The sequence below is a fragment of the Trichoplusia ni genome, chromosome 2 (assembly GCF_003590095.1).
Source record: "Trichoplusia ni isolate ovarian cell line Hi5 chromosome 2, tn1, whole genome shotgun sequence".
NCBI classification, from domain to species: Eukaryota; Metazoa; Arthropoda; class Insecta; order Lepidoptera; family Noctuidae; genus Trichoplusia; species Trichoplusia ni.
The window spans coordinates 4451793-4464603 of NC_039479.1; the positions used below are offsets into that span (position 1 = coordinate 4451793).

Here is a 12811-nt window from a genome sequence, read left to right on the forward strand (position 1 = left end):
CACTGACACACTGTCAGGTAGGTCCCACAGACGTTTAATACTCAATACGTTCCATTTCACTAGCTACACTCCTTAAACAAATTGAGAATAGTGATGATAACGTCAACGTCATTTATTCCAAAAGAAAGTAGGTGTATTTAATAAATTTTAGAACAAAAGTATAGTACAAACTATTTATTTCACAAAAATAAAAAATTGTACTGATAGAACAAAAACCACTTGACAATCATTTAAGTATATCAAAGTATTAACGTTTTCGCCCGTACAATTCATTTAGAATTACTTGGTAAAGTGCACGTTCTGATGCTAAGGGAAGATTATTTATTTTCTGTATAATAAAGTTATAAATTTCGTTTTCTTCTTGTTTGAAAACTTGTGGAATATTAAGTTCTACGTAAAGTTGCTTGATTCTCTCTACGTGCGCTGGCTCCTTGCTACCATAACACACTTTAAATACTTTTCGGTGTTTGTCACTGCAGCGGTTCAGGGCATTCACAGCCAGCCATGTGCATTTCCCTTCTTGGATGTCATTGCCCAACTTTCCGGTTAGACTTTTGTCTCCGAAGCAATCAATGTAGTCATCCTGAAAATTAAGAATTGTGTTAAATTATGTCTAACTTTTTCACCTTTTCAGCCTTTCAACTAGTCTACTCGCTGTTTTAGGGCTCTAAGACCAGATTCAACCATGTGCGATTGATCCTGTGACTCTAGAGTGTATTCAGTAAAAGGGGTGCAGTGTTTTTTTGGTGGGAGTTTGACTTAGCCCAATGTCGTTCCTTCGGCGTGGGTCGCGAAAAAAAGTGGTTCTTAAGTAGTCATTAAATGTCCTTATCCTGTCCTTACCCTGGAAAGATTAAACTTACCTGCATTTGAAAAAGTTTACCCAATAACAAAGAAATATTTTCCACGTTTTTATGAGTTTCTTCATTGAATCTGTTGGACAAAATCATTCCGAGCATTAGAGGTAGTTTGTACGTGTAATACGCTGATTTGTTTATTATAATACTTTCGTAATGTTCTCTTGTAAAAAGGTTGTAATCCTTTTTCTGTTGTCCTGTCATGATGTCCAAATGTTGCCCAATACATGTATAGAATAGTACCTGCAAAAACGGACTGCAGTGATGGATCAGAAAGCTTGAAAGGAAATAGAGTCAAGTCTGCTGAATACACCGTAACAGCATATAATTATGAGTTATACCACGAACGCTATTTTTATTTCTATAATCCATTGGTTTGGGTGGCAAACACTAAACAAATAAAAACCTACTTGGTGTCTTTTACAAACACAACAGGTGATATACAATTCAGTTGTTTATTTGATTTAGTCTTTATTGTTTCTTTACATAGTAGGTATTTATTTTGCTTTTTAAACAAAGAGACACACCAAGATTGTTTATCATTTTAAGCACCTAGACAAATGGGAAGTATAATTATAATTTGCTTGATTCATAAATTGGATACATGACTGACCATAACACAGTAGGTTCATGAATACATACCTCATTAAAATTATGGACATAGGCCAAATAATGGGGAGAGTTTTCGAAATTAGCTCTTAATAACTGCTGTAGACAGTAGTATATAAGAATAGCGTCATTGATTGCATGGCCAATACCAACGTCAGCCCTCAGATACCAACAGGGCTGGCCGCGACGAGACACAGAGCCGTCCATCATGTCGTCTAACACCACCAAGAATGCCTGCAGCTATGGAAAAAAAAGAAGTAATTAACCTAACACTCTAAAATCTGGTCGAATAAATCGTAAAAGTGTTTTTATCGAAAGGTTTATTTTAGTTTCGTAGAGTAGCCACTGAAAGCTGTATTTGTCATCTTGTCCTTTTAGTTGCCATTTTTATAATATCGTTTATGCAATTTACTTCAGAATAACACAAATCGTTTACATAATATACTAATCGTTTCTTACAAGTAAAAAGATGGAGTAAAAGGAGCAGCCAAAGCCAGCATCAACGTTTAATACGTACGCACGTATAGAAATCTTAACTTAAGTCTCTGACAATAATACTCGCCCCAAAACTAAATATGTCTAAGCACTCGCACTAACAACTCGCACATAATTCATGTTTGGTAAAAAAAATCTGAATTGAAGTCAGTCAACGTATAACACCCCCAAAACAACTGGTAGGTGAAGTCCATTTATATCGTGTGCTACTGTCGTGCTATCACAACTAACATCTGATCGTCTAGAGTCCACTTAAGAGCTGGTAGTAACCAAGTTAATACCATATATAAGTTAGGGACTTACAATTTCAGCGCACCATCCCAAAGTTCGAGCTTGCCGTAATGTCTCTTCGTTGATTTTCTCTGGACTCTCGAACATTCTATAGGATATCACTGTATTTAATCCTCTAGCGTTTTTGCCTCCAGTGACAGTACCATTTATTACCTGCAATAGTAAAGTGTCGTGTCCTTTTCAGAACTACAATTCAATAATTATACTTTCAGTCGGTCGGTTCGTGATGAATTGCTATGCATCGTCATGTACCGACCACAAGCGGAATACGTAGCACGGCGGTCTAAGTTTAGGTACTAAGAGTCTGACAATACCAACTCCCTTTACCGAGGAGGGATTGGTACATGACTCCATGAGAATGGCCTCGCTTTACAAAAAAAAAACACCGTTAGGGCACGAATTTCGGCCTTTAAATACCTATTACTTCTTCGTACGGTTTCTGTCTGTGTACATTGCCAAAACATATCCTTACACCAAATTAATTAGTATGTTCCTGCTTGCGAATCGATGAAGCCAAATAACAGCACAATGCACTGTTCTATCGTTATGTGGGAAGCCCCAAAAATTTGTTGTGAAGTTATTTCTATTGACATAACAAGATCACGTTTTAGGATCACAAATAGAAACAAGATATTTGCATTATAGTTTTGCAGTATGCAAAATCCTAGTCTCTATGTATTTAGTAAGGTTAAGATAATGATTATTTCGTGCTCTACCAAAATATTTGTGACGTCAAAAATGTTTTTCTCGGTGGGTGTGTCAAGCTGTGTCGTAACTTTCCACAGGCCTGTTTACTGGGCGTTGTCCATGATAATTGTATTAGCAACTTGTTGTATAAGGGTTACGCTACTGCTATTAAAATTTGTAAGGCGAAATAATATAAATACTGACTAAACTGAATTGAAAGTGCACGATGTTTTTGCTTATTTTTTTGTGCATTGGTCTGCTTTCTGTCATTTATTTTTTTACCGAAGATATACATTCGACGGGATTTCTTGGTTTCCAGTTTTACTTACTTTTCTCATCCATTCTTCAGCCAATGGAATTTCTTTAAACTTTGGGTGTTTTGCTATCACGTCGATAACGCCAGGCAAAGCGTTGAGAAATTCTTCTCTTTCTTTTTTCAGATCAAGATTATTTGTTACAGTGCTGCAAAAGCGTGGCACCGTCCTACAAAGAAAACTGTAGGACAAAATTAAAATTGACCTAAAAGCGAGAAAGCACTTTATATGGCATAGGGCGGCTTCTCTCTTCCACAATAGAAACAGTTCTGTATCTTCTCGCAAAACTGAGAAGAGGTGGCCGACTTGTAGACTTTTTCTTTCAAAGTGTTATTGGGCCCGTATATTTATTTTTGCTGCCCGTGGGGAAATGCTGATGACTTCAACCTAGGCTGCGGCGTGGGAATTTTTCGGATTATTGCCGAATAGAAACACCCCAGGCTACAACAAAATTGTTTCACGGGATCGCTCATGAGTACTCTGCGAGACTCTGGCAAGTCTGGCGACCCTTTTAAAAACTATTACAAACAAAAGTCTTACCTATCGCAGAACTCGTTGGTTGCCATTGAAAATCCTTTTCCGAATACATTGCCCGCAAGTTTTCTACAAATATTCATTGCTAAATGTCTCACTAGCAAACTCTAGGGGAATATTGACAGGAATACTCAACAGGAAGCCGTAGTCTTGTTATATATGACGGAAATGGTATTTTATCTGATTAAACTCTACTCTTGTAAGTTTATGGGTTACGGGAGATAATAGATCCCTGCTTTTATTATTGAAATCGGGTTTTGCATGACAAAAGTGTAATTTATACGCATTGATCATACTCGTAGAGTACCTATTGATTTTTTTCGACTTGAAGAAGGTTATCATTTTGACCTACTTGTATTTTATTTAGTGGTACTCTGTGTTTCCTTTTTTGTCCTTTTCTGTCTTTTGAGGTAACAGAAGGTTGATAGATTCTCAGAGGTCAATAAACTCGTAGGTATAAGATAGAAACCATGGGTCAGTGAATAAATTATCTCCATATTGTGGTCTCCTAAAAATTTGAAGATATGAGCTACTTTTATGAATTGGATTGCTATAATCTAAATATTATAGTTCAGTTGATATTCTAAATTACAAACCTTCTGCCATAGATAGGTGAAGCTTCCGAGCCTTAAAGTTGAATGAATACGAATGCTGTACTGCTATTATAAGTCCTAATACATTAATGTAATAAATAGTCATTGACGAGTTAAGGTATTGCAATATTCAGTCAGTTTCGTAGCCAGAGGGTTTATGGGTACCTCTCAAAAGAACACCTGGTGGTTAGATGCCCTGATTGCTATGCCGGAGGTCGAGGGTTCGATTCTGGCAAAATAAATGTTTGTGTTATGATTGTGATCAAGTGTGTAATTTATCAATAATATGTATGCATTTAGAAGTACATAATGTACATACTATATACATAGGTATGTATATCAGTCGCCTTGTAGTCATAGTACAAGCATAGGCTAGATGGCCATGTGTGAATGTTGTGGACTATTATTATTGTCACTCTTTTCATTCACGGGTTAACTTCATGAGAAGAGACCGGTCCTTATTATTACACACCTTTAAAAATTATACTTTAAAAGGTGGAGACAGACTTTCCATTCCTACTGTTTCTTGTAAGTCTGATAATTATAATTGACCTCTACCATAACAAGTTCTGAAGTGTTTTGAGACGGCGAGAGTCCGAATATTCCCCACGCGGTCCCCTCGGCGTGTGTTGAAGTCATTAGCCTATCATTTTTTGGTTCTTTATTTTTTTATGGAATTATCAACAAGTCAATCGCTCGTCAAGAAAATATAAGTATCTTAAAATTTATTAAATGATGTAACCGGAGTCCTTAATCATGAGCAGACGCGGCGTCTGCTCATGATTAAGGACTCCGGTTGGGTCCGAAACTAGTCTAGTCTAGTAGTTACATCATTTAATAATGAATCATTCTCACGACAGTTACTATCAAAATCTCAAAATTTTCTTGGAATGTTTGTCAGGAAAAATGAAAAAGGTTTTATAGCAATCCATGTTTTAATATCATCATCGAGAGAAATACAAGTTTATTTAAATCCAGTTAATCTTATTAAAACATTATTGTATAGTACAGTTAATTAGACCATTACGTAAGCATAGGATTAAGTATAATTTATTTATAATTTCTACTACATGCATCCTTGACTACCGTAAATGGCTATAATATTGATTATTCATAAAGATTTCGAATGTGAGTAATATCTAAAAATGAATCTAAATATTACGTTTAAAGTTAGAAGTAGATCTATTTTTTTCGTTTTTTTTTTTCCTCCCGATGTTCATTTCTTTGACTCTCATCTCACATTTTCGAGGCATTTGAGTTTAATATATTCAGCCCCTCACTCTTAATTATAAAAATCTTATCTAAAATGCAAATCACACAGCGCTCAAGACTCACGTACATACAGCGACACATCGCTAACTTTATTCTTCGTGTGTCTGTCTATCACGTACTCGGCTACAGCAACACAAATATACATCAAGATTTTGCACCGATTAACTACGACTATCTTAATTCTATAAATAAGTTTAGATGCTTCGCCTGAAGATGTTATCTAAGATTTTGAAGAATAAATCGTGTGGTAGGCCCCTTGTGACTTGTTGGATTTGTGTCCTTAGGAGATCGTAGGTTGCTTCTTCGAAGACTGAATATGTGTGTGGGAGTTGGAGTTCCTCATAGAGATCCTTGATTTTGGCGACGGCTGATGGGTCCGAGCTGCCATAGTTCTCCTCCATGAACTGCCTCTGTTTGGGAGTTGCCCTCTGCAGAGCGACGACTGCTAACCAGGTGCATTTGCCTTCTTGAATGTCTGTTCCGTTCTTGCCAGTGACTGCTGGATCGCCGAAGCAATCTAAGAAGTCATCCTATAAAGAAGGAAAAATGATGTTAAAGATATAATGAGCTTTTAAGAATAATTCTTACCTCAAGTTTGGCTATGAATTACAGTAGTCAGAGCAATTATTGTTTTAACTAATGACATTTGATAATATATTCTGTATAAACTGGTTTTATTTTTTTTGGTGATTAGTTTTTAATCATGTGTAGCAGCTAAACGCATAGGTGATTATAATTAACCGGTTCAATAGCGACACAGTGACCAAAGTCATTATAGTCCATTAACAGCATTCACACACGAATTGATATGTCTCACAAAAGACGCTAAGGGTATGAAAGATTTAGGAGACAAAATTATCCAAGGCCAAAAAATTACTGAACGCAAGTAAACCCCTATATTATTCGGGTAAATTTTATGAGCCAGCTTATTGATCAAGTACCTGAATTTGGAAGAACTCTCCCATCTCCAAAAGGATGGTCTTGGCTTGTCTGTGCGTCTCTGGGTCCTCAACACCAGTCATCAGCAGAGCCAATGTCACCGGCATTTGGAAGGTGTGGTATGAGGTCTTGTACTTCGTGATCGCTTCATATTTGTCCATGGTGAACTGAGATAAGTCTGGCTTATCTGTCTTCAACATTAATTTCTCCAGATGATGGCCGATCGAGCATTTTAGTAACATCTGTAAAGAAAATAACTTTTATTATAATATTGTTTTAACAACAAAACATACAACGTAGTTCAAATAATGAACTAGTGAACCATGATGTAATATGGGACCAAATGACAGCTATTTCACGTTAAATGACAAAAAGTGGCAACAAAATCGAATATCTTAATATAAATAAATTGAGAACCTACGCTTTTTTAAAGTGCGTTGAAAATAGGTTTACGAACTGACAATAAATACGCGGAAAACGTGAATAATTATTTATTTTAAACCTACAAGGATTATTTTTATATTTTTATGTATTAACGATGCTTCCTGTCATTGAGATTTCAATAAATTAACACTATAAATAAATCGGATGCAGTTTTCCTTCGCTTCTGTTCTTAAAATAAATATTGAACTTGTGGAAGTAAACAAAGGTCATGCGAATGTAGTAGCTGGCAGGTTTAGCCGCAAAACAAAACAATGAGAGAAAAAAGAAAGCTTCGTTGCAACGGTAGAACCGGTTTGGCATCGGTTTGCACTTTGCACGATGCATTAGCGTGCTGAGGACATGTAAATGTCTTGATGATCTGAATACGAATAAGGAACCCTACAAAAATTCTAAAATTCATCCTTATGATACTTGTATCCGGAATTATCATTATGGTCTAAACTCAAAAATAAACTGAATATTTTTTAATTGATCATTCAGCCACAATATTTATAAAAGGTAAAAAAGTACTAGATCATTGATTGATGATATCCTTAACATCCTTGTTACACAAAACAAGGCTTTATAAATTTAGAAGTAATCACAAAAGCATAAATTAAAATATTTGTTTGATAAGCAAGAATGTATTGACGGGTAATCTCTTTTGTATATACTTTATCACCACGCTGTAAATAACGAAACGATTGCAATTCGGTCAATTAAATGATAAAACAAACAACACGTTTGTTCGAAATTCAAAAACAGTTTTTACATCATATTGTTTTGTCTACACTGATAATTCTTACAGGCACACGATGAGTGATAATTAGACTAAAATTTAAAAAAACAATTGCTAACGTTACTTGCGTCTGTTTTTATAATTGTTTGGACGTCACAGTCAAGATGCATGGTAGTGTTTTGTTCGCGATAATTGCACGTAAACTGTGGCATTATATATTTATGACACATCCTATAACAAAGCTCGTAATTGCCTCTGTCATTCAGGTTATTTTAAAGACCACACGATATTATTGTACCGAGTACCTACCACGTGTTTGTTTCGTGCATGATAAGGTAAAAGTAGTGATAATATTAGCGTTCTCGTCAAATGTTGACACTGAATGAATAATTAATTGTACTTAGAATTCTTTGTTGACCTTTTGTTGTATTCTTTACTGGTTGCTTTGCAACTTTTTGCTTCGGACTTTTTGTTAAAAGCAATTTTCAGTCTGCTTCTGCCTAACTACCAAAATACACAAAAAAGTTGCACACGCAACCATTAAGTCTGATTATGTTTTAAAGCATTCTTTTAACTATTGCCTTTGCTAGCTAGACGTAAAGAAAAAAAAATGAGTTCATGTTCAGATATCAAAACTTCAAAGACCGTTCCAAATATCTGGTAATCAAAGCGGTCATTGTTCGATTATCAAAAACAACTCTACCAACCTCATTGAAGGTTTCCAGTACAGTTTGATAGTAAGATTTGCTGTTGAAGTGTCGTTTGAGTGTGGAGAACATGGCGGCTTGGACGAGCGAGGCGTCGTTGATGCCGCTGAGGCCCACGTCGGGGCGGCGGTACCAGCACGGGGCGCCGCGACGCATCTCCGAACCGTCCATGATGTCGTTAAGAAGGAGTTGGTGGGTGTGGAACTGTGGACGAAAAATAAAGCTTAATGTTATAGTATATAAGGTAGAAGGCTAAAGACTGGATAGGAGACGAGTCTAAGAAAGGGGTATCGTGTTGCCCAGGTAAGGGTTGAGCAGGTCAGATAGGCAGTCGCTCCTTGTTAACTGGTACTAAGCTCAATCCGGTTAGATTGCAAGCCGACCCGGACATAGTTGGGAAAAGGCTAGAATCATGATAACGTAGAATTTATGCAAATTGGAAGGCTGATGACTAAAAATAGGAGACGGGGTGCTCTGTCTTGCAGAGCACGATACAAATATCACTCTTCAGTTATAAATAGTCGATTCTAAAATAGCTTAGATATTAATTTCCGAAGTATTTCCTCAAGATATTGAACAAACATACCATAATAGGCGATCAATCAATGTGACATTCATGATTTGAGAAAATTACTATTTAATAAACACGCTTGTTTACAGCTCTTGAATGTATACACCATAACTTTGCTTGTTTCTTCTTTCATAAATCATATATATTTTAGAAATTCTAAAGGAAAGTGATGGAAATAGTCGTTCTCAAAAAAAGACAGCTAAAAGTGATGAAATATCTGATATGCCCGAAAATGACTGAAAAAAAGACTGAAAAATTTAGAAGAAGGGCGAGGCCTTTACAAGCGGTGGGGCCTTGAATTTTGTTTTGGATTTTTTTATATCAGCTGAAAATACCTTATATTTTTCAATATAATATATGGAACATAAGGACTAGTTAAACTAACAACTAAACGTAGAGGAAGACTTGATAAGTGTAGGTAATTATCTAGATCTTATTCTCAAGTAATTTGTAGCGATACAAACAGGTAAATTAATAATAACTTAAGAACATAGTAATTCAGTTAAAGGCGTAAACAAAAACTGAACGACGCAATACATCGATAGTTATTTAACATTAAAAACATTTCGATACGGCAGCTATGTAAACTAACGAAACTCATTCAATAAGCAAATGTGTTTCAGACTATGTAAATATTGTTTAAGGTTTATAGGTATGATGCAGTAAAAAAATATGGAATCATGTCAATTTATAGTTGATAGTTGATAATGGTGCTTAATTCTGGGATCCTACACCTTCTAAATTAAAAGCGCTGTGGCTCTCTCATAACTGCATTTTTAACCCCCAACGTAAAAAAGTTCGGGTGTCAGGAGTTTTATAATTTTCAATTTTTCTTAGTGTTGGTTGATTCAGGCAATAAGTAAAAACATAAGCTCAAAGTATTAAAATTCACTAAGACCTCCATCTAGAAAACCTGTATTCAAAATGACTATTTGAAGAACATCATTTTAAATTCCATATTACCAAGTGACAGAATCATATTTCATAACTGTTTGTAAGAAACCGTTTAGTGGATACTGATAATGCTTAAGTTACGCCACGTTTATTTAAATAATGAGTACTTGGTCAATACAAACTCGGTTGGCACTTAAGTACTTACAAGGCAATGGATAAACAATGGTTACGTGTAAGGAGGTAGATTTGTCTGTCGCATAGATATGAGTAGAATACGAATGAGTATATATGTAAATACTGCATTGGAATACGGCGTCAAAACTGGATATTTTGTACCCATGGGTATAGATAAGACTTGCCAAACATTTGAAGGCCACGCCCCAAGCGAACTCGATAAACCTGTATTATTGTTATCTAGTTTTGGCCGGATTTACATATTAATATTCGGATTACATACTGTTTTGATCTGAAGTTGTTTTTTGTTTGCATACAATTTTGGACTCGCCGAAGCGTGGTCCTAAGTTTTTTAAGCTACTCTACTTACATTTGTGTGTTTTTGTCGTATTTCTATTTTAGTTAAATCTTTTGTGGACATTTCCACGTGTGGTTGAAGTTCTGTTCAACAATCATCCCAAAGTAAAGTTTTGTAGATGTCCTAATCTCAATTTCGGGCACTTATACAGTTTTGATGTAATTTCTAACTTACCATTTCAACGCACCATCCCATCATGTTTGCCAGGTGAATATTCTCTGGCGTCAAATTCTCCTTCTTCTCCAACATTTTGTACGCCAGAATCGTTGCGAGACCCCTGTTCTTCTTCCCGTTTGGCACATTGTATTGCAACAGCTGTAACAAACATTTATATTAACTTCACGCTTCAAAAAAACAATAAAATTGCGTTACCGGGTTAGGCTTTGTTTAGTTATATTTACTTTATGTCAACTTTTGTTTATATCTTGTACACAATGATTTCATCGACAAACGTGCTTTTTGGGCACCCATAAAAAATGAACTCGGCAAAACAGCCTTGAGAAACAACGCATTAAGTTTTTACCGGCGAACCAGTGTTGAGAATTTGCACTATTTAATAATAACAAGTCGTCGTTTCAATGTAGCGCAGTTGATATTGCGACATGGGTAGTTAAATGCTAGTTTTAGTCTTATAAGTAGGTGAATACTTCGATTCGATGTGCAATCAACGGGTATGCGAGATTAAACCAATCATATCAGCACAGCTAGGTTTGTTGTTATTCCAAGTGATTGAGATTGTTTACATTTTGTGCAGATTAAGTGCACCTACATACGTCTAGGTTAACACCTTGACGTCAGAACGTCGTTTGTTTACGAACAAATATAGGACACAAATCAGCAATTCGATAAGTGTTAGCATGACAATAATACATTATTAAAACAAAAGCCTAACTGTGAAAATATGAGGAGAAACTGAACTGAAATAAAAACTGCTAGATTGAAGGAATTAGAGACGATAGCGTACATTAAAGCATTGCGATAATTCAATATTTATGTCTTAAGGCCACCAAGACGCGACGGACAAGTTTCTAGTCAGTTTTCATAACAGGTTTGTACAACGCACTTCACTTACGACCGCAGCTACATGTAACGTACCTTAGCCAACCACTTGCTGGCTTCTGGCACATCAATGTGCTTGCCAGTCTTAGTGAGGTCCCTCACGATGTCCGGGAAGCAAGCCATGAACTCCCGGGACTGGTCCTTCGACACGGCCAGTCCACGGGTAGCCATCGGCATTTCCTGGGTCGTCAGGGTTGACAGGAATCTACACATCAAAAGATATACCCTCGTCAATTCTCATCGACCGACTTAAACAAATTCATTTACAATCACAAATTGATTAATTAGTATCAGGATAAGTTATCGGTGTTCTAATTTTAGAAAATTTAAAAAAAAATCAGTTGCCATGGCAATATTTTGAAGACTTAAAAATTAACACGAGATTGCTACATGTGTTTTCTTTTGTTTTCAACTAAGTAAGTGGGTAACTTGAAGCTTTATCACGCAGTATTCACATGGTTTTCACATGTTAACATCACCTATCAGCGGATCGAATTCGCTCTCATAATGTGACATACGGGTCGAGTTATTTTTAGTGTGTTACATTACATTAATAATATAAACTGAATGCATGATACGGCTTCGACGGTTACGCAAACTTTATGTCGTAGAGTTCAAATGAGTTCACTGACCTGTGATATTTTTGCAGTTTCAAAAGCTTCTTGGGCAGTCCGGTGTCGTCGATCTGCGGCGACTTGGCCGCGGGCTGGTCCAGCCTGGGTGCCATGGCATCGGAGTTGGTGACGCTGGTCGTCTTGCTGATCTGCCGGCGGATCTCCTTCTTGTACGTCTGCAGGAATCTATCCAAACTTTTCTTCGTCGAAAACATTTTCGAAACTCTTAAGATTCTCTTCTTCCAAATACTTAAATGTTCTAGGAAGTTTTATTTAACTTTACAAGTGTTTGATTCAATGAACTCAAGATTTCTTTTTAAGTTGCGTGTGTAGCGTCTGTTCGCGTTGGTTGTGTTAAACCGACTGATTCTTTGTTGTGTTTTGCTCCTTACGAACTCCGCTGAGTGATACGCTAGCGCCGTTCGCAATGTTTACATGTTGTTTATCGATATCGATGTTCATATCGGACCGGTTCATTAAGTATTTGATAACGACGTTGATATCTATGCTTTATGAACACGCACATTGTGTGCGTGAATCAATAGCCGTTTTGTTGATTAATTATATTTTAATCAATTTGTCGATGTATTCGTATTCAATGAAACTTCTTTACTGAACAGTAGAACGCGTAAATAAAACATCACTAGATATAACACGCAATTTTTTTACGTCATTTAAAAT

General features: G+C 36.3%; 2 protein-coding genes across 2 annotated transcripts; both read right to left on the minus strand.

Moving 5' to 3' along the window:
* Positions 1 to 186: 186 nt before the first annotated feature.
* LOC113504348 (farnesyl pyrophosphate synthase-like) lies at positions 187 to 5143 on the minus strand. The gene is made up of 6 exons (XM_026886622.1): positions 3794 to 5143; positions 3269 to 3434; positions 2265 to 2405; positions 1500 to 1706; positions 864 to 1100; positions 187 to 583 (listed from the first exon to the last, which is right to left on the minus strand). The coding sequence occupies exons 1-6, from the start codon at positions 3868 to 3870 to the stop codon at positions 248 to 250; spliced, it is 1164 nt and encodes a 387-aa protein (XP_026742423.1). The 5' UTR covers positions 3871 to 5143; the 3' UTR covers positions 187 to 247.
* A 432-nt stretch (positions 5144 to 5575) lies between these two features.
* Positions 5576 to 12502, minus strand: LOC113504341 (farnesyl pyrophosphate synthase-like). The gene is made up of 6 exons (XM_026886613.1): positions 12149 to 12502; positions 11553 to 11721; positions 10632 to 10772; positions 8461 to 8664; positions 6594 to 6833; positions 5576 to 6182 (listed from the first exon to the last, which is right to left on the minus strand). The coding sequence occupies exons 1-6, from the start codon at positions 12343 to 12345 to the stop codon at positions 5847 to 5849; spliced, it is 1287 nt and encodes a 428-aa protein (XP_026742414.1). The 5' UTR covers positions 12346 to 12502; the 3' UTR covers positions 5576 to 5846.
* Between the last annotated feature and the right edge of the window lie 309 nt (positions 12503 to 12811).

What these genes read in the sequence shown, in the direction of transcription:
- LOC113504348 (XM_026886622.1), bottom strand. Translation starts at nt 3,870, where the DNA reads ATGAATATTTGTAGAAAACTTGCGGGCAATGTATTCGGAAAAGGATTT. An exon ending in ATGTCCATAATTTTAATGAG is followed by an intron (nt 1,101 to 1,499) that starts GTATGTATTCAT and finishes CCGTTTTTGCAG; the next exon opens with GTACTATTCTATACATGTAT. An exon ending in GTAAACTTTTTCAAATGCAG is followed by an intron (nt 584 to 863) that starts GTAAGTTTAATC and finishes CTTAATTTTCAG; the next exon opens with GATGACTACATTGATTGCTT.
- LOC113504341 (XM_026886613.1), bottom strand. Translation starts at nt 12,345, where the DNA reads ATGTTTTCGACGAAGAAAAGTTTGGATAGATTCCTGCAGACGTACAAG. An exon ending in TACTGGAAACCTTCAATGAG is followed by an intron (nt 6,834 to 8,460) that starts GTTGGTAGAGTT and finishes TTTTCTTTACAG; the next exon opens with ATGTTACTAAAATGCTCGAT. An exon ending in GAGAGTTCTTCCAAATTCAG is followed by an intron (nt 6,183 to 6,593) that starts GTACTTGATCAA and finishes CCTTCTTTATAG; the next exon opens with GATGACTTCTTAGATTGCTT.